Source organism: Camellia sinensis, chromosome 15, assembly GCF_055761805.1.
Source record: "Camellia sinensis isolate YWXY chromosome 15, ASM5576180v1, whole genome shotgun sequence".
Taxonomy (NCBI): domain Eukaryota; kingdom Viridiplantae; phylum Streptophyta; class Magnoliopsida; order Ericales; family Theaceae; genus Camellia; species Camellia sinensis.
The window spans coordinates 104,830,628-104,851,463 of record NC_138975.1 but is presented as its reverse complement, the minus strand read 5'-3'; the positions used below and the strand labels follow the sequence as shown (position 1 = coordinate 104,851,463).

General features: G+C 35.8%; 2 protein-coding genes across 5 annotated transcripts; both read left to right on the top strand.

Moving 5' to 3' along the window:
* Positions 1 to 933: 933 nt before the first annotated feature.
* On the top strand, positions 934 to 7,911 carry LOC114317099 (Major facilitator superfamily protein). The gene is made up of 3 exons (XM_028263796.2): positions 934 to 1,149; positions 1,247 to 1,464; positions 6,147 to 7,911. Exons 1-3 carry the CDS (start codon positions 1,044 to 1,046, stop codon positions 7,566 to 7,568), a joined length of 1,746 nt encoding a protein of 581 aa, XP_028119597.1. The 5' UTR covers positions 934 to 1,043; the 3' UTR covers positions 7,569 to 7,911.
* An 897-nt stretch (positions 7,912 to 8,808) lies between these two features.
* Positions 8,809 to 15,057, top strand: LOC114312064 (regulator of nonsense transcripts 1 homolog). Of its 4 annotated transcripts, none has more exons than XR_014356743.1 (11): positions 8,809 to 9,420; positions 9,688 to 9,736; positions 11,521 to 11,587; positions 11,670 to 11,746; positions 11,840 to 11,878; positions 12,597 to 12,654; positions 12,760 to 12,832; positions 14,065 to 14,129; positions 14,242 to 14,278; positions 14,620 to 14,762; positions 14,848 to 15,053. XR_014356743.1 is itself a non-coding variant. In XM_082909179.1 (11 exons), exons 7-11 carry the CDS (start codon positions 13,280 to 13,282, stop codon positions 14,947 to 14,949), a joined length of 396 nt encoding a protein of 131 aa, XP_082765305.1. In that variant the 5' UTR covers positions 8,809 to 9,420; positions 9,688 to 9,736; positions 11,521 to 11,587; positions 11,670 to 11,746; positions 11,840 to 11,878; positions 12,597 to 12,654; positions 12,760 to 13,279; the 3' UTR covers positions 14,950 to 15,057. The 4 variants fall into 4 exon arrangements, 1 of the variants encoding a protein (XP_082765305.1); XM_082909179.1 differs by lacking the exon at positions 14,242 to 14,278 and adding an exon at positions 13,415 to 13,474 and having other exon boundaries at positions 12,760 to 13,305; positions 14,848 to 15,057; XR_014356744.1 differs by lacking the exon at positions 14,242 to 14,278 and having other exon boundaries at positions 14,848 to 15,052.
* Positions 15,058 to 20,836: the final 5,779 nt, after the last annotated feature.

The window sequence follows — 20,836 nt, the reverse complement described above, 5'->3', positions numbered from 1 at the left end:
TAACACTACTTTAGACAAATTTATCACTGGTTTATACAATACGAAGCTCCGAACTCATCATTGTCGACACACCCATCTCTATTCATATCGATTTTCTTGATCTCTCTTAGATGTAACATTATCTCTCTCAAATCCAAGGGCCACAAAGACAGTTCTCGTGCTCACCAACACCAACGAATTCATCAACGGCTTTGGAACTCGTCAATGTCGACACACCCCAACTCCATTCATGTCGATTTTCTTAATCTCTACTCAGATCTAACACCATCTCTCTCAAATCCAAGGGCCACAGATGCAGTTCTCATGTTAACCAACACCAACGAATTCATTAATGGCTCTAGCAGTTATCATGTTCATCAACACCACTAATTCATCAATGGCTCTACAGTACAACAACAGGGGCAAAATCGAGATAAAAAATATAACAAGGCTTCTTGGTGCATGAGATAGAAATTAGGACCTAATGAGTAATAGATTCAATTATTGTGACCCATTGGCAAAAAAATCCATAACTTATACTCTCGTTAGCTTGGATTTATTACCAATTTACTCTAAATTATTGAAATTATATTTAAATGATCCCAACACTATTTTGGTTTAAATTTTATAATGAGAACTTTAGTATTTTTAATAAAATTTGGACGAAAATTTTGATGAAAACAACACTGATATCATTTATATACAAATTGAAAAAGTTAATAATCAAATTAACAAAATAATGCAGACCAACAATGTTATTTTTTAATTTTATTTTTATGTCACGAGATTTATCAGGAAAATCATTTCCCTAATACATTGTTAGCCACACGACCGTGACTTTAAATTTTCATTTTTGAAGATTTTTATCGTACGAAGATTCTCATATCGTGCAATTGAGAATGCTGTAAAATACAAGTGTTTAACATATTTGATTTACTATTCTAGGTAAACAGGTTCTCTCTCTCTCTCTGATATGGAATATAAAGTTTAGAACAAAACAATTTAGAAATTGAGAAGGGTAAAACAAGAGGGAGAAGGTAAAGGGAAGAGTTAATCAGTGAGAGATGGAGGATCAAAGAGATTCTCCTCCAAGTAGAGACAGCGACCCAGCTCTTGTTCCTAATTCTCCTCGAAAACCAGGGGGATGGAATGCCATTGCATTTATTCTAGGTAAACACAAATAAACAAATCAATCAATCCATGGTTTTTTTCATATCATCATTAATTTCTACAAATTTTTAACATGGGTACATTTGATTTATTGTAGGCAATGAATCGTTTGAAAAGTTGGCATCGATGAGTTTGATAGCAAATATAACGGTATATTTGAGAACAAAATATAATATGGAAGGAATAGAATTAGTGAATGTGGTGAGTATATGGTCAGGATCATCTAATATAACCACATTGGCTGGTGCATTCCTCTCAGATGCTTATCTGGGTCGCTTCCTTACCCTCCTCTTTGGATCTATCTCCTCTTTTCTGGTATGTTGATCACATCTCACATTCACCCTATCCAAATCTCTCTTTCATTAGGGTTTCATCATTAAATGTTTGTTTAGATTACTATTCATGATTTTGAATTTATTTTTAGTTTTCGTAAGTTATTGTTATGATCTGATGAATTATTAAAGTAACCACTTCCCCAAAAGGAATATGGCATGCAGACAATTGGGAACAGAAATCACATCCATAACAGTGATGTTAAAATTATCATATTCATATATTTTTCCTTTTGGAAAAATTCTATAATATACATTACAACATATATTGTTTTAAGGACTAAATTTTTTTGTCCCTGAAAATGAAAACATTGTTCAAAAAAATATTTGGGAACAAATTCATGTCAACAAAATTTTGAAAATATTGTTAGTAAATGCACTTTATGAACAAAATAATTTAGTCCCAAAAAATGTTTATTTTTTTAGACAAAAAAGTTTTGTCTTAAAAGAATAATAATTGATCACTAAATGTTCAATTTCATTACTAAAAATACAACAATAATTCTTTTTGCAACTAAAATATTTTGTCCTTAAAAATTGATTTTCGTCTTTAAAACCTAAAAAAAAAGTGTATTCCATATATCCCACTTACAATATATTATGGTGTTGGTTATGACTTAGAAATATCCTTATTTTAATTTTGACTCAAATAATGTTTGGTTATAATCCTTAGTTATGACTCATTATGATATTGATTATTATGACTTGATTAAGTGATATTTGGATATAATTTATTATAGCCCTTTTAATTAGGATTGAAACTAATTTAGTCAAAGTGTTATAAGTTGCATATTGTACGCCCTCTTGAGGGTCATTCATAGTAGAATTACCTGTTTGATTTATCATATCATTTGGCATAATTGTATAAATAAGGGGGTTCAGGTTGTCTTCAGTTGGAGATCAATATTGGATCATCCAGTTTGGTTCGTGGGCCCACTTTTGGGTCCCGCTCATAATTCTAAATACCGGCCGATACGTTACGTATCGAAAAAATGGGATACTGCGACGGATATAGGCCGGTATACCGTTGAGATTGAAAATCGCAAGAGTATCGGTCGAGTCCTAGTGCGTATCGGTCTGTAACCGTTACACAAGCTGCGACGGGTGAATACTCACCGGTTCGGACCGGTACGGGAAAAAAAAGCTAAAAAACCTGTAAAATGATTTTTAAAATATCACCGTCGCGACACCCGATTTCCAATACGTACCGATCGATATTACCGATACTGATACTCCGCGATCGATACCGTTCGTCACCCGATACAGCGATTTAGAACGTTAGTCCCGCTTCGATAATCCGAACTGTTCACATTTTAAGATTTATCGAATACATTATACCTGTAAAAAATCAAGTTGATCAGATAACAACAACTACGTATTCGAATTAGTTTTTTATGAATTGCTTATTTTTTCACCGTTCATTTCTTTTATATAAAACTGATTTGAACACGTAATTGCCGTTATCCGATCGACATGATGTTTTACAGAAATAATGTACTTGACGAATTCTAAAATATGAATGATTCGGATTATCAAAATAGGAGTCAAAAGTGAGTCCATAGACTGGATTGAACGGTCTAATATTGATTTCCAATCGAAGACAAGCTGGACACTAAATTAAATTAGTTTGGTCACTTATGTATTGCCTTACTAAATGGGATACATGTAAATAAATGTTGTCGTTGTAGTATTATTGCATCTAGAATAATGTTTAATAAGTTTAAAATGGATAAATTACACCTTTCACCTTTTATCTTTCATTCGAGTTTTCATTTAGGCCTGGTTTGGGTACTCTAGAAAAGGCTAAAAGGGCAAAAAATTACTCAAAAAATTAAAAAGTTATCACTATTCACTCAAAAAAAATATTAAAAAATTAATTTTACACAATTTTCTTTTTCAAACAATCACAAAGGCAGAGCAGGCGGAGCATTGTTGTGGGAAAAATTGCACTTTTTTAGGTGTACATATAGCACGGTGTTGTTCGGTCCGTTGGGGGCATCACGGGTCCCATTTTAATAATCTGAACCGTTCAATGTGTAGAACTCGTCGAGTATTATTCATATGCCAAAAATCACGTTGATCGGATATCGGTAACTATATGATTAAATCAGTTAAAATTTTGTAAAATGGATGGTGTTATAGTTAACGGTTGAAAAAAAAACTAATCCGTTCAGATTGCTATCGATATTCGATCAACGTGATTTTTTACAAGCATATAGTACTCGACGAGTTTTACACATCGAACGGTTTTGATTAGCAAAACGGGACCTGTGGTAGGCCCTCACGGGCCGAACAACACCTTCAATTCACTGCCCGAAAAGTAGGGAATCATCTCCCCCCTACTCTGCATACACTGTCCCTCACCGTACAACTATTCCATCACGTCCATCACAATCTTCTCTTACACACTAATTTATACAATTAACACATTTTTCCATAAAAAGTCAGAAAGTTAACCCAAACATCGATATTTTTTTCCTCAATTTTTTAGTCCAAAAAGACAAAAAATGCACTTATTTAAGACACCCCAAACAATACCTAGTCTTTCATCATCTAATTGTAATAATTAAAATTTTAAACTTTAATCATTGTTTTAATATAGTTCTTCAACAAGTAACTATTAAAAATATGAATTGAATGTACTCAATTGCCACATTAGCTTTTAGGGCATTAAATGAAAAATTATATATTTTTCATCATCTAACTTTCACACAAATTTTCACTTTAATCTTTGAAATTTTAACTTTTAAATCTAAATTTTAAACGATAGGATGATGATGACAGAAGGACTATATTAGAACTTGGGTTATTGTCTAATGCTTTAATTGTTACAATTAAAAGGTAAATGATCAAAATGAAATTCAAAAAACTCTGATTAAAGTTTAGTGATTTAATTGTGACAATGAAAAAGTAAAAGATGAAAGTGAAATTTAAGTGATAGTTATGAATGACTATATTAAAAAATAAGTTTGCTAAATCATTACTTTTCCCAATATATAGTGGCATTCGTTTAGGTTTTTATTCGCAATGAGATTCAATAAATGATTAACCTTTTAATATGGAAATGGATTCTCTCTGATTCATAATGCGGATTGGAGGGTGTTATTTGGCCTTGGGAGGTTTATGATACGTCTTTTTTCGATGATCTAAATTATTTATTTTTGTTAAAATTTTGTTTATTTCATTTATAAAATAAAATTACGCCGATCCAACAATCATAACTATTCAATATTGTGTTTATCATTAAAAAAATATACGATAATTTTTATTTTTTTTTTAAAAATAGAGGACAATTATTTTTTTTTTAAAAAAATAGACTATTTGATTTTTTGTTGAGAAATATGATAAATTAAATAGATTAAAATTATTAGATTGATGTAATATTTTTTTTAAAAAAATAAAATATAAAAAATGCCCAATAAAGTGAAGAGTTCAAATCACTAAATAAAACTCTGTTAGGCTCCGTGGGCCCAAACAACTTCTAATCCACTGAAAAGAATCCACCCTCCTTTAATAAAGTACAGACATTTTGACCAAACGTGTCAACCTGTTGGTTGGCGGTGTTCATTTAGAGTTTCTTTCCGTCCGATTAAGGACTGGACAAAAATCATACTCTTTGGATAAGGGAATGGCTTCTGTTCAGTCCTTAATTAGACTAGACCGTGCTGTTGGGCCCGCGAAGATCCACCACGGGTCCCGTTTTAATAATCTGAACCGTTTAATATGTAGAACTCGTCGAGTATTATAAGCCTGTAAAAAATCACGTTGATCGGATATCGATAGCTATGTGATCAAAACAGATTTTTGTCAACCGTTAATTTATTCACCGTTCATTTTTTTTTATACAAAATTGATTTGATTACATAGTTATCGATATCCGATCAACGTGATGTTTTACAGGCTTATAGTACTCGACGAGTTCTACACATTAAACGGTTCATATTATCAAAACAGGACCCGTGGTGGGCTTCCACGGGCCCAACAGCACGGTCCAGTCCGATTAAGGACTGGACATGACTTCTGTCCAGTCCTTAATCCTTAATCGGACTGGATCGTGCTGTTGGGCCCGTGGGAGCCCACCACGGGTCCTGTTTTGATAATTTGAACCGTCAATGTGTAGAACTCGTTGAGTACTATAAGCCTGTAAAAAATCACGTTGATTGGATATCGATAGCTATGTGATCAAAACAGATTTTTGTTAACCGTTAATTTATTCACCGTCCATTTTTTTTTTATACAAAATTGATTTGATCACATAGCTGTTGATATCCGATTAACGTGAGTTTTTACAGGCATATAGTACTCGACGAGTTCTACACATCGAACGGTTCAGATTATCAAAACATGACCCGTGATCGGCTCCCACGGGTCCAACAGCACGGTCTAATCCGATTAAGGACTGGACAGAAGCCACGCCCTTTTGATAAATGCATCTCAATGACAAGAATTGATGGTTTCAAACCCCAAATTTATAGTTAAAATCATCAACAATGCACGCACACTCAGAAAAATACGTAAAATTTTGGCAAACAATCGAAATGTGATAATTAGATTCGTTCTAAATGCAACTTATGCTGTCTAAATTTAAATTTATACCTTGCACTTCGTTTTGTGAGTGCCTATTTTTCCATAAAATCGTTAACCAAGTTGGTGTCAAAATTACAGGGTATGGGAATGGTAGCTCTAACTGCAGGCATACCTGATCTCAGGCCCACCCCTTGCGAAGGGGAGCCCAATTGCCCTGAGTCTCAGTCATGGCAGCTCGCCTTCCTCTTCTCTGGTCTCGCCCTCCTTGCCATCGGTTCAGGCGGAATCCGTCCCTGCAACATCGCCTTCGGAGCCGACCAATTCGATACCAAAACCGAGAAAGGGAGATCCCAACTCAAGAGTTTCTTCAACTGGTGGTACTTCTCATTCACACTAGCTCTCTTAGTAGCTCTCACTGGAGTTGTCTACATCCAGACCAATGTCAGTTGGGTTCTCGGTTTCGCCATCCCAACCGGCTGCTTCGCCCTCTCCATCCTCATTTTCTTGCTCGGCCACCATGTCTACATCTACATGAAGCCTCAGGGAAGCGTGTTCGTCGACATTGCCAAAGTAATCAGCGCTGCACGTAAAAAAAGCAAGCTAACATTAAGTCCAGACTCTGAGTTCTACAATCCTAACCCGATTGAATCGGATCAACAAGTAGTTACTATGCTTGCTCGTACCAATAGGTTCAAGTGCTTTGACAAGGCTGCTCTGATTGTTGACCCGAGTGAATTGAATCCGGAAGGTGTCCCCAATGATAATTGGAGTCTATGTAGTATCCAACAGGTCGAGCGATTGAAATGCTTGGTGGGCGTCGTGCCTGTTTGGTTCACTGCAATCGCATGTTTCGTTTCCATGGACCAAATGAACACATTGGGGATCCTCCAAGCAATTCAATCGAATACTTTGATTCATAACTTCAAAGTCCCACCCGGGTGGTTGGGATTGACATCGATGATTGCCCTAGCAACGTGGATTTTCATTTACGAGTGCTTGTACATCCCTTTCAGACAGAGAACCACCAAAAGAGATGATGTTAGATTGTCAACAAAACATAAGATCAGGATTGGCATTGTAATGTCGATCCTGTGCATGCTCGTGGCAGGTTTCATGGAAAGAAAGCGCCGCGAAGCTGCTATTGCACACCACTCTTTCATTTCGCCAGTTAGTATTACCGTGCTATTGCCTCAGTTTGTCCTGTCAGGCTTGCTTGAAGCATTTGCTGCTGTTGCCATAATGGAATTCTTCAACAACCAGTTTCCAGAAAGCATGCGAAGCGTTGCAGGGTCAGTTTTTTTCCTCAGCTTGTCAATGGCCAGTTACTTGAACTCTGTAATTGTCAATCTTGTTCATGAGTTAAGCGGGAGGGGCGGGAAGGAACCATGGTTGGGTGGTCATGACCTTAACACCAACAAGCTTGACTACTTTTACTTCCTCATTGCTGGATTGGGAGTGATCAATTTCATGTACTTCAATTTCTTTGCTAGTCATTATGTGTTTACTGATCTTAGTACAAGAACGGAGAAATCAGAGAGCTCAAATGAATCTAGTTCTTGAAATCAACAACAAAGCAAAGAGGAAGGACAAGAAGCGATGCCTATAGTACAGTGCTATAAACTCCAACATTGTTGCAATTATATATCTTTTTTTGTCTCTATAAATGTTGTGGTGATTCTCACAGTACTTTGCCAATATAAGGTTCACCATAAGTTTAAGCACACACATGACACAACAATCAAAAGGGACTATGGAGCTCTTTGATTGACTAATGTAATGATCCATGGTTGGAGCTATGGCTCTTTACTGATATTTTTTCTGTCATAGTAAGCTAAACGCAATTTCATTTTTTATTTAGTTTTGTGAAAGAATTGTGTATTTCTATTTTTTTTTTTTCAATACGTAATGCTATACCATATTTATATATCATATTTAGTTTATCATTTCATTGGTCATAACTGTTGGAACAATATATTCTGTGTACAATATGAAAACATAAACAAATCAAACAAATAAAATAAATTTACTTACAAAATTTATTTATCGAAAACAGATTAGTACTTCAATAATCAGGTCGAGTGTGTGACATTATATTCTTAAAACAGATTCGCCACCGCACAGGTGCTTATGGGTTAAAGGCGTCTATCTCTCAGGATACAATGATTAAAAACGCAGATTGAAGTAGCACTATAATGAATCTGCCCAGTGAATCAGAACTTGAGTTCTACAACTCTATTAAATCTCTCTAAAACTAAGATGTAGGATAATGCAGGAAAGAACGAAAAACGAGAAGGATATTGAATGAATTTAAGTGCTAGAGGAGTCTGAATTTATAGGCATAGTGGTGGTTGCTCAGAAGGCTAGGAAATCCTTCGAATAGGTGCAAGTTTGAATTGCAAGAAATGAAGAAAGGTGACTGGAGAGAGGAGGCACACCTATTGGGTTTGAATTTTTAATTTTGGATTTGAAAATTTTCCCTCAAAATTTTGAACCAAATTGTTTCATAAATTTAAAATTTCTCATAAAAAATTTGAGGAAAACTCAAACGAATTTCATCTAAAAAATTAAAGGTAGAACACAATCCATAATCCACACCATCCACCCGCGCCTAGCCCGGCTCCGCTTATTGGATGACGACGATGTGCGCGTGTGGTGTTCAGTTCAAAGCATGCCTGGTTCATAACTTTCCCTTCCACAAAACTTGGGTGCATCTTGGGCCCGACCCAAGTGTGTCAACTTAGAGTTTATATGTACACACAAACTGTCTCCTTGTTCCAATGTGGAACAACACAATTAGAGCCACTACAGGAAATGTGGGTTTTGACGACGTTTATTTGACGGCGTTTTATTAAACGCCATGTTTTATAATATTCGACGGCGTTTTTTAAACGTCATTTTTTAAAAATATTAAAACGGTACCGTTTCAATAACAGAAGGCGTCTTAAAGCGCCTTCAAATGTCCTCTCTCTTTCTCCCTTAAATGGGCGAGCCTCTGAAGCCCTAATCTCTCAATCACTCATTTTGTGGCCCTAATCTTTTACTCAATCACTCTCTGGTTCGCTCTCTCTCTCTCTCTCAACCCTTTCAATGAATCGATTCATCTCAATGGATCAATTCATCTCAGAATGATACAGTCTCGGTGATTCATCTTGGCTATTTCGATTTCGATTTTGATTTCGAAGTTCATCTTATTTGGAATCCTCACGGCTTCAAATCTCGCCTCTTTCAACCCTCTCTAAGCCCTTATCATTCTCACAGATTCATCTTTGAGATTCAGAGCGATTTCGATTTCGAATCTCCACCGCCAGCACCGTCTGCACCGGCTCGATTTCTCTGATTTCGATTTCATCTGAATCTCTGATTTCGATTTTGATTTCGAAGCTCCACCGCCACCACCATCTGCACCAGCGAGGTACCGATTTCTCTGTCTCTCACATGCTCTTCCTTCTGTCTCTCTCGATTTGGTTATTGAAATTGAAATTGTAACCAAGAACTATGAAATTGAAATTGATCGATCTATGATTCCAGTTAAAAGAAAAAATCGATACGTGACTCAAGATTATAATTTTTATTTATTTATTTATTTATTTTTTCAATTGTTGTTTCTTCTTTTGTTTTCTTTCTCGTTTCTTTTTTGGGGGGTTGGCGTTTTGATATTTTTGTGGATTTTGTTCTTTAGGGCTTTCAATCTCTGTGAGAAGAGCAGCATCATAATTTTGAATAAAGAGGTACCCTCTCTCTCTCTCTCTCTCTCTCTCTCTCTCTCTCTCTCTCTCTCTCTCTCTCTCTCTTCCATGATCATCAGTGTTTTGTATGTATTTTGTTTGTGCATGTGAAATTTGTGTGTATATGTCAAGGATTGGATACATTTTTTTCTGCTGTATGTTTGATTTAGTGAACATACAATATTTGAAGCATGTAATTTTGGTCAAAGATTGGCTATTCCTTTTCTTTTTTATCTTTTTTTTTCCCTTTTCTTGGTGTTCTTGAATTGTCTCAAAGAGAGCCATTTGCAGATTTAATGGCTTAAATTGATGCCCCTTCCATCTTCGAAGTTTTTTTTTTTTTGAATTGGCCCTCCATTTTTAAAGTTGATCAAACATCCATATTACAATTCAAAGGATTCTGAAGAGTGAAGAGTAATGATGTGGAGATGATCTTTGTTTATGAAATGAGTCAATTAACTCATATAAGGCCACTATAGGACATCAATAATCAAACCTATTTGGATATTTGTCCTGTGTTAAGTTATTTGGGCAATGACTTTATGTTACAGGGCAATCTTTTGTTTGTATGTTGTAATGGCCAGTGCAATTTGATGCATCAAATTCCATTTTCTTATTTAAACGTCTTTTTAAAGGAGCTTGTGTTATGATCCCATCATCCCACATCAAAACACAAGAGGCCTTGTGAATATAGGTTCGTTTGGACCCTCCCCCCCTGCATGATTAAAACATGCTAATAGAGTCAATTCATTTTCAGACTAGCACAATACATTGCATGATTAAAAAGGAGTGCCAAAGAAAATAATTATTTCTGAAGGGTAAATAGTACTAAAGTAAATGAACTATGTAAGAAGCAGACCCACATTTTGAAGTTTCAATGGCCACATGTTGAACTTGCATACTACGAAATTAGTACTATTTAATTCAAGTCTACTGTCTGTGGTTCAAATTACCTCAAAGTTTACTGTCTCCTGTTCTCTTTATATCCATGTGTGACAATAATTCAAGTCATATAATAAATATTTAATTAACAAAACCATATTTTTTGAAGTCTTGAACTGTTACAGGTTTGTACTCTTTCAAGCCTACTCATATGTGCTCTCTACTTTAGTCAAGCAGTATGAGTTTTAATTGTTGAAACTAAGCTCTTCACTGTTAACATGTTATAATGAAAAGATAAGTGATTTCTAAAATGGGTTTAAGCGGCGTTTTTTTAACGGCGTTTTTTTAAACGCCACGTTTATTAATATTTAACAACGTTTTATAAATACGTCGCATATTCCTGTTCTCTTTATATCCATGTGTTATTTCCAGGCCTCGCTAAACTGCTCTCTTTGTTGAGCCCTATCCCTTTGCGTGAGTATCTATTCTACTTCTGGATTAGTTTATACAAGAATCTTTGTGTATGTACTGTTTTGTTAATCCAAAGTTGAATCTATTGTGTGGATTAGATTTGGAATAAAGCTGTAAAGTTTGTAACATTTTGTGCAAAAATCTTGGTGGGATCTATAGATTAGGATTGCTTAAATTGGATTTGTTTCTTATAATGGAAGTCTGGCACTGTGCTCTAGTATGGGGTTTAGTTATAATTTGTTTGTTTCTCCAATTACATTGGTAGCTTAAGGTCATTTAACAGTAAATTGTAGTCGTGTACGTGACTTGGTCAGCTTTCTAACTTAGCTGTTGTTTGATGTGTGGAGTTATAACATCAACTATAACTCTGATAGGTCTTTTGTAGCCTGACTTGGTTTCATTAACCTCTCTCTTGCTTTCTGTTGAATTTGCAGTTACGTGTCCGGGTATAAAAATCGGTTCCAGAATTTTATTAGATATCTACGGGAAATAGGAAATGAGGTAAATTCCAGAGGTTCTGGTATTTTATACACAAATATATCCTTCATTTTCAGTGGACTGCTAATGTTACATTATTTTCTAGATGTAGTGATCATGTGACAATGGCTTATCTGGACCTGTTCCAGACAATGGCTCGTTTTGACTATTCACTCCCATCAGGTTTCTTGTTAGAGAGAATGTTGTTCTGTAGTGTCCTTGTCCTTGAATGATTGATGCAAAATGCTATGCTAATTTTTTGTGTACCTTCTGCAGTTTTGCCAGTTTTTCCACCATCAACAATCTCTTCTCCAAGTAATGTCTGTTATTGTGGCTGATACTGCTATTTATTGTTTGGCTCAATGAATTTTACTTTGGTTTTTCTTCCCATTTGGTCATCATGGACAAAGAAAACTTTTCTATGCTACTATTATTTTCTGGAAGCAGTCTATTAGCTGCACAGATCCATAATTAAGAATTAGTTTGCCAATGTTACCCCAAAAGTGGTGTGATTTAATGCCTACTAACTTTATTTGAAGTACCTAATAGTTAATAGGATTTAAAGTATGAGGTCCAATGTTTGGTCTAGGAAGAGCTATAAATTGAGTTATAACTGCTTAATCCACTCTTACATTAGGGAAAAGAAAAAAAACTATCCATGTTTAAATGCCTAAGTCGATTAATTTTCATCCACCATATCTCTCAATTCTGTCCTTGAAAAAAAACTATCCATGTTTGGTCTAGCAGGTATTTGTGCATGTGCCTTCAGAAATTGCCGCTCATGAAATTGAGGAAATTGGTATGCCACTTGGGATAGAAACCTGAAATAGATGCTCTCTCTCTTTCTCTCTCATGCATCTTCTTTTTCTTTTTTCTGAGCATCTGCTCTCATTCTTTGTTGATTTTAAAGAAGATGCCAAGTTGCCAACTTACTTAGTGCCTCTAAAAAATTCACATGTATGATATATGTGCATATTATCTTGTTTTTGTATCAGCTTCATCTTTAATTTCTACTGGCTTCTTTATTCAACAGGGTTGAGCACTTGCTGAGGGATGTGAAGGATACAACCATTAGCGCCCTTGCAATAGAGGTATTCTTTCTTTACTGTTCTGGTTTCCTTTTCAATTGGACTATTGAAGACAAAGGAGAAGAAGAAGAAAGATAAAATAAACTTTGTTCTCTTTGTCCGTTGCAGGTGACTGGGAAACTTGCAGCCCTTAAGGGGTTGGATGCACGACTTCAAGAGCTATGCAGTTATCTTGACCTTGGTATTGATGGGAAGCTTCCATTGAACCATGAGATTCTAATAATTTCAAATCATTCACTTGCTTTAACTACTCATGCCATGGATGTGGGAGCATCAACTCCATTCCCATGGACTTTTGAGGAGCAGGAGAAATTGTTGATGAGTTACAACATAGCTAGGATAAGAGATAAAAGAAGAATAAAAGTGCATAATATCGGACACTTTATTGACACTTCTTGAATCCTTCATGTCTTGTGTTTTGAATCTTTTCATAATAACAATGTTTTATATTCTTCATAACACTACTTATATACTCTAAATATGTTTTGAAACCTTTATTAGATAAATACATCATGTGTGCTCCCTTGATTTGCACACACAATTTTGATTTGCTAATTGAAAGAAGGTGCAAGGGATATAATGGACAGAACTTGTGCTGACTTACCATGGCAAGTTTAGCTTGAAGTTGATGGGAAAGACATCCCAATCCCAAAGGTACTTCAACTCAAATAACCTAAGATCTTTATTGTTATTGTTGTTTTAAATTATTATTACTATTGTTATTTCATATTTTTAAATTTTTTCCTTTTAACTTTTCCTCCAGGATGCTGAGGGGTTTGATTGTGCTCAACATAGACAGCTATATGAGTGGAGTTGATCTTTGGTAGGAAAAGGATTTGTGTGTGAATGTGGTTATTGCATATGAGATTATGAATATCAAGTTGGCTTAAATGCCCAGATTCCTATTTTGTCTCAAATAGAGGGGCATCCTATTTTGGTGGCTCCTTAATGTTGTTTAAATGATTTGTGTGTGAATGTTTTTTTTTTTGGTGGCTCCTTAATGTTTTTTTCCAAATAAGGGAAAGAATAAGAAAGACCACCCAAAATATTGATTTGATGGCATTTCTTTTGTTGACAACAACTTGCTGTTCCTCAGTGTGTTTGGTTGAGAGTTTTCCTTGTTAATTTTTTTTTTATTGCCTTTTGCTTCACCCCCTGAAAAAGAGAGGGTTGTATTCCAAGGGTTTTTAATGCTTTCCTTCTACAAGTATTTTTACTTGAGACATTGATCTTTTGGCTTTATTTGTGTGGTATAACTTTTGGTCTATCGTTCAGACAATCATCTTCCCAATCAACATTAGTCTATTCATGTATTTTTTTAACATGAGGACAAATGTTGATTTTCCGTTTGAGATATTTGATTTTGTCGTTTTTCATTGATGTGAGATTTTTAATTTTTTTTAATTAAACCAGGTTGTTAGGCTCTGTGCAAAATCAAGGGAAGTTCTCCCGTGGAGCATTTAACTCTTCACTATCAGGTTTGTTTACTTGTTAATTGGTCACCAGCCCATAGAACATTTTTCCTTCTTTAAAATGCCACCAGCCCATAGAACATTTTTCTCTCTAACTTGTCTCTTTTCTCACTATCAGGTTTCTTTAAAATTCCAGTTTGCAGGATTATTTTTCAGTTGAGTGGTTTTCAACTTTTCGAAAAACATGCCAAGTCATCCTTTCCAATGTTGTTCTGTATTGTGTTTTAGCTGAATTATGTTTTGGTTGCTAATTCGTATATATCTTGTTGTTTTCTTCTTTCAAATTTGTCATGACAACCATTGCATGGGACTTTGTGTATGTTTTTTTGTCTGTGTGGATAATAAAATTATTATTTAACGCATCAGAAATTCTGCCTTGCAACTAACCCGACTAAAGTGTTTTTTTATGTTTATGGGTGGGTGCATATTTAAACTTGGAATGATATCTGTTGTGACCTGGATTTGCGTTAATGGAGCTTTCCTTTTACATATACAGGAGAATTATCCAGCAGTGATGAGAAGAAATATAAAGCTCTGAAGCGAGCAATAGAGTGGGAGGTATCTCAGAGTGCTGATGTCATTTGTTGCACATGTGTTGGTGCTGGCGATCCTCGATTGGCTAATTTTAGATTTCGCCAGGTTGGTTTGTGAACATTTTACTGTCATAAAGGATTGCCAATCTTTTCTGCTCTGGTTTACATGATTGCTTTCAATCTGTTTATAGGTCCTTATTGATGAATCTACTCAAGCAACTGAGCCCGAGTGTCTTATTCCCTTGGTTCTTGGCGTGAAGCAGGTAAACAAGTCTTTGTATGCTACTTTCTAGTCTATTGTTATCTGCTTCTTTTTCTGATAATAGATTTCTCTATTAGGTTGTTCTCGTTGGTGACCATTGGATAATAGATCTCTCGCTAATTCACATAAATATGAAACCACACCCATGTAAAAAGTTTAATAAAAAATTTAATAAACTATTTAGTATCCTAGCATGACTCATTAATTTTTACTCCCATTTAATAGATTTCCTTCTTTAAAATGCCACCAGCCCATAGAACATTTTTCTCTCTAACTTGTCTCTTTTCTCTACTCAACATATAAGTAATTGATGACAATGAAAATGAAAACCCACTAAGAGAAGAGAGAACAGAGAAAATTCAATGCACAAACTTGAGAGTCCATAGATCAACAACACACATGTCAATGGCAGAGCAGCTCAACGTTGATTGCATGGCTTGCATGCGAGTGTCAATCGATTCTTGTTCTTGCTGATGGAACAAGATCACACACAGACAAATCAGGGAGTAAAAAAAAAGTCAGCCATGGAAGCTAAAGAAATTTAGGAGACTTTTCCATTCTCTGAGTTTCGGGTAACATTTCTCATCATTGAGTTTAATTCTTAAGATGATTTACTTTTTCTGATTCTCTATCTTAAGTTCTGAATCTGTGATTTGCAGTGGAATTTATCTAATTTGGTCATTATGCTGAGGAATAGATATAGAGCAGTGACGACCAAGCAAGCTCTAATGGCAGACCAGAGCTCTCTAGCTTCTCTCTCCCCAAATCACACTATACCCATTTCTTCTTTCTTTGGTTCTCCAAGGTTTTTCAATGGGTTTCAAGCAATGGGTCACTCTGAAACCGAAACAATGAGTCCTATTCCTAGTTCAATTCATGACATCAAACCATTCTCCCTTGTTGGCAACCAATTCCCCCAACAATTTCTTAGGAAACAAACACTCCTGGGAAAAATTAAACCTGAAAGGCATTGGTCTTTCATAGTACTTGTATGTATAATTAGTTTGAATTACATCTTTTCTGCCGATTTGTTTTGTAATAACTTTCAACTTACCATTAGGCGCTAGTTTAATTTTATTTCATCTTGGATTTGAAATATTTTTGCATATTGAGAAGCATGAATTGATCCAGTATTATGTTTACCTAAATTTAGTCAATATATTAAATATTTTTCATTTTTATTACAGGTATTTTTTTAGTTAAATCTCACAAAATTAGCACAAATTTTTTTTTTTAAAAAAAATTGAAGCTACAACGGCGTTTTAAAACGCCGCTATAGAATTTTGCCAATGGTTATATTTTTAAATAGAAAAGATCTATCACGACATTTTTAAAACGTCCCTAAATGTGGTGTGACGTCACAGTAGCGTTATGCAGCACATTTGGCGGCGTTTTTAAAAACGCCGCCTACACTACTATAGCGACGCTTTTAAAGCGTCGTAAAGCTACAGCGACGGCCGCATCTTCGACGTTTGATATTAAACGTCACGAAAACAATTAGCGGCGTTTTTGATAGCTATGGCGGCGTTTTTTAAACGCCACTAAAAACCTAATTTCCAGCAGTGAGCAACCCATATTGTGTCTTCAACTTCGAACTTCACAAAGCCGAAAATGATGTCAACTTCCCATTTACTCATAAATGATTTTGAGGAATCGACTTCGAGGTGTGACTTACCATGCAGGCAAGGAACACATCACCATTTAGACCCGCCTTAAAGGACATGTGGGTCCCACTTGAATTTGGGCTCAAAGTTAGCCCAAAATAAGCCTATAAAAACCAAATTTCCAAAAATCGCCCACATGAATGGAATTGACAAAAAGAAATGCAACAACATGATGATTTTAAAGAGAATGTAGAAATTGGAGATATTCTACGTAGGATAGGTAGCTTTTGACTTTGAACCTTCCCTTATAAGACACTATCAAATTTACTAGCTAGTCAGGGAATATGATGTCTTGAATTGGTCAACTGTTTGTTTAAATTAAGACAATAGAACTCACACAACATATTTTTAGACACAGTATGGTTCTCACAATTGTGTTCATTTTGGCTTTGAATAACCTCGTACTTCATGAGTACCCTGGAGAATTTCAGCCTTAACAATTCTCATAAAACCGGTCAAGTTCACACTCATATAAGTGATTCTTATGAAAAGTATCCTGCCATACTCCATTGCGTATTCATAGATATAAGAATCATCAAAAGCATTGTTTATCCTAACACTCTACAGATATCACTACTTCCTCATAGAAAAAGGGTAGGAATTTGACTCCCTAATGATCCTTATGAATTACACACAACACTGTGGTCCCTTTGAACCTAGATCTTGGGATCTCCAGTCAATTAGGTTGGATTGCCATTATGGTAACTCTTAGTTAATAGGCTTAAGTCCCATTCCCTTTAATGAATTCTCAACTAACTTTCTTGCTAACCCTTTGGATAGTGGATCCGTTATGTTATCCTTGGACTTTACATATTCAATGGAAATGATTCCATTAAAGAGTTGTTGTCTCACAGTATTATGTTGAAGACAAATGTGTCGTGATTCACTGTTATAAATATGACTGTACGCTCTACCTATTGCTGATTGACTATCACAATGTATGCATATAACAGGCATAGGTTTTGGCCACATTGGAATATCTTCAAGAAACTGACGAAGCCATTATGTTTCTTCTCCAACTTTATCTAAAGTTATAAACTCTGATTCCATACTAGATCTAGCAATACATGTCTATTTGGAAGATTTCCAAGGCAACCGCACCCTCGAGTGTAAAGACATATCCACTAGTGGATTTCGATTCTCTAGTATCCGATATCTAACTTGCATCATGGTGTCCTTCAAGTATTGATGGATATTAAGTATAGTATAACCCAATGTTATGAGTAAACCTGAGGCATTTCAGAACTTTAATAATTGCTTTCCAGTGTTTTATCCCTAGGTTACTCATATATATCTACTTAATTTACTTACTACATATGCTATATCAATGTCAGTGTAGTTCATCAAATACAATAAGTTTTCAATAATTTGGGCATACTCTAACTGAGAAATATTTTCTTGTACATTCTTAGCAATGGATAGATTAACATCTACAGGTGTCCTAGCAAGATGATCATCATCTTTGCTAAATTTCTTAAGTATTTTCTTAATTTAATGTGATAAGGACAAAGCATATCGTTATGAGGTTTTGATAACTTTCATACCAAGTATTACATCAGCAATTCCATATCGTTCACGTCAAAATGTTTATTCAAAATTTTCTTGATAGCTTTAATTATGTCATTATTGCTATTTATGATGAGCATATCATCAGCATAAAGGCATACAATGACTTTGTCTGTGTTCTTAATATAAACACATTTGTCACATTCATTAATTTTGAATCCATTTGATATTATTGTATTGTCAAATTTCTCATGCTATTGCTTTTGTGCTTGTTTAAACCATAAAATGATTTAACTAATTTGTATACTTTCTTTTCTTTTTCTGGAACAGAATATCCTTCTAATTGTTCCATATAAATTTCTTCATTTATTTCACCATTTGAGAAAGTTGTTTTCACATCCATTTGATGGATGTCAAGATTATGCAAAGTTGCAATGACAATAAGCATTCTAATGAATGTTATTCTAGTAACTGGTGAGTATGTATCAAAGTAATCAAGACCTTCCTTTTGTTTGTATCCTTTGACCACAAGTCTCGCCTTCTATTTGTCAATTGATCCATCTGGTTTCATTTTCCTTTTGAAGATCCATTTGTATCCAAGTGGTTTACATCCCGGTGGCAAATCCACCAATTTGTTGGGTATATCTCCTTAGTGGAGTATGAAACCCAATTGGTTGATTAAAAATATTTAATTTGATTTGGTGTTGGTTATAAAATATTTTTAATATATTATATCTGACTTTTGGAGGCCCAATGGATATTTAATAATCTGTTTGGTAACAGTTAGGACTTTGATAAAAAGCCCAAAAAAGTATTGTTTGGCTTGTAGGAGGTGCTAAGGCCGCTATGTTATAATATTGAAGAAAAATTCGGTGGCTTAATTCTTTTTGGTTAAAAAGTAGTGGCTGTGCATTTTGTTTTGGGGTTTCACTCTGCTGCATCTTCTACAAAAGATTTGAATAATTGTTTGAGGTTTTTGGTTGACAACTTCGGCTCAGCATAGAAGGTGTTGATTTGGGTTATTATTTTGAGTCTTTTACAACTTTGTTTCAAAGACTTTTGTTCATCTATATAGTAAGGTCTTTCCACTTGTTTATTTCTAATTATTTAGAATTCACCTACGAGTGGTTTGTGAGACCATTCGTGTTTCGTTTGTAATCGTTTGAAAACTTTTTGGTTGATAGTGGAATTGGATTTCGATCCCGTAGACGTACTTCACATTGAGGAAACAACGTAAAAATTCTTATATCGTTGTTGATTTAATTTTTCTGCATTAGTTTTCATTTCCACTGATTGATTTACTTGTGAGAAGTCATATATTTTCTCTAACAACTGGTATCAGAGCTTATGGTTTATTTGGGTTTATTTATTTGGGTAACTAAAAAATGTGGGTTGTATGTTAGCTTCAATAAAAGCAATTGGGTAACTTGAAAAACTAAAATGGAGGACCTAAAATGGAAAATAAAATGTGGGTTGTATGTTTAGCTTCAATAAAAGCAATTCGGTATACCACATATCATCCGGCAAATTCTGTCCCCAGTCCTGATCAATATGGGCAAGATGGAAATCATTGTCTTCCCACCACATTCCTTTGGCAACCGACAAACAACTGTCCGGTTCCGCTATAATCGTTCCCATGTTCACAACACATTCTGTCCCTACAGGGCCTTTGGCTTTTCTAGCCTTCTAATCAGTCTCAGTTCTTTCCTGCTCGAACCACTTCAACGTGGCCTCCTATTCCGTATCAACTGTACACAAGTTACCCAATTCTTGAGCAAAATTCTTAGTACCGGTGCTCTCCGGCAACTTCCCTTTATTGTCGACTATTCTGGCCGTTGCAGACGTTCCCGTTTCCAACTGTTCTTGCTTTGGTGGAGACCCTTCATCGACATTCGGCTCATCACTAAGCCACCCTATATTATCCGCTGATCCATTCACATCAAACTAGCCGATCTGTACATTCCCCAGATCTTGTTCATCAAAGAACTACAGATTACTGATGTTCTCTTCAAGCTCAGCTAAATCATCTAGCCCTTGGCTTGGCCCGTCCTCTCGGACTACATTAACCTCTATCCCCTTTGGTAATCCCACCCTCAGTCTGGCTTGGCTAGTTGGCATAATGTAACAGGAAGGGTTGTACTCTTGTTTAGTTAAGCCCACGGAGCCTTTGGGCATGCCTTCTTCTACCACAGCCACCACCATAGGCTCGGGTTGGGATATGGACGCGCTCATCATGCACAAGTTTGTGCTTTCTAGGATGAACAGCGCAGGCTTAGGCAGGTGGGAGGGAGTGATGTATATGTTGGGGTCGTATAGGACATCCATTGTTTGGATAAAGTTTACTTGTCTGGGTGGAGGAGAGGGTTGGTTATGTGGTGGGAGAGGATTTGTAATGACATTAGGCTTCTGAGGAGGCACTATCACTTTGTTGTCAACGAGATCCTAAATCTCATGACGGAGTCTAAAGCATAGGTCGGTGTCATGACCATGCTGCTGGTAGAAGACGCAATACTTGGCCGGGTTGTAGGAGGGAGGGGATTTGGCAATGGGCGCGGTTTTAGGGGCTTCAGATGACCTTTTCTAATCAGGACCCCCAAGGTTTTGGATAGAGACATGTAGAGTGGGGTGAAAACCCTCTGGCCCCGAGGTCGGTACTTTGCAGGTTTGAGGTGGCTCTAGATGTGCCGGTAAAATGTGTGGCTATTTTTGGTGTGGTGGTGACCATACCAACGTTAGAGGTCCTCGCAG

Coding starts and splice junctions, on each gene's coding strand:
- LOC114317099 (XM_028263796.2), top strand. CDS start 1,044: ATGGAGGATCAAAGAGATTCTCCTCCAAGTAGAGACAGCGACCCAGCT. Junction 1,150..1,246: donor TGCCATTGCATTTATTCTAG/GTAAACACAAAT, acceptor GATTTATTGTAG/GCAATGAATCGTTTGAAAAG. Junction 1,465..6,146: donor GATCTATCTCCTCTTTTCTG/GTATGTTGATCA, acceptor TCAAAATTACAG/GGTATGGGAATGGTAGCTCT.
- LOC114312064 (XM_082909179.1), top strand. CDS start 13,280: ATGGGAAAGACATCCCAATCCCAAAG. Junction 13,475..14,064: donor ATGAGTGGAGTTGATCTTTG/GTAGGAAAAGGA, acceptor TAATTAAACCAG/GTTGTTAGGCTCTGTGCAAA. Junction 14,130..14,619: donor ATTTAACTCTTCACTATCAG/GTTTGTTTACTT, acceptor TTACATATACAG/GAGAATTATCCAGCAGTGAT.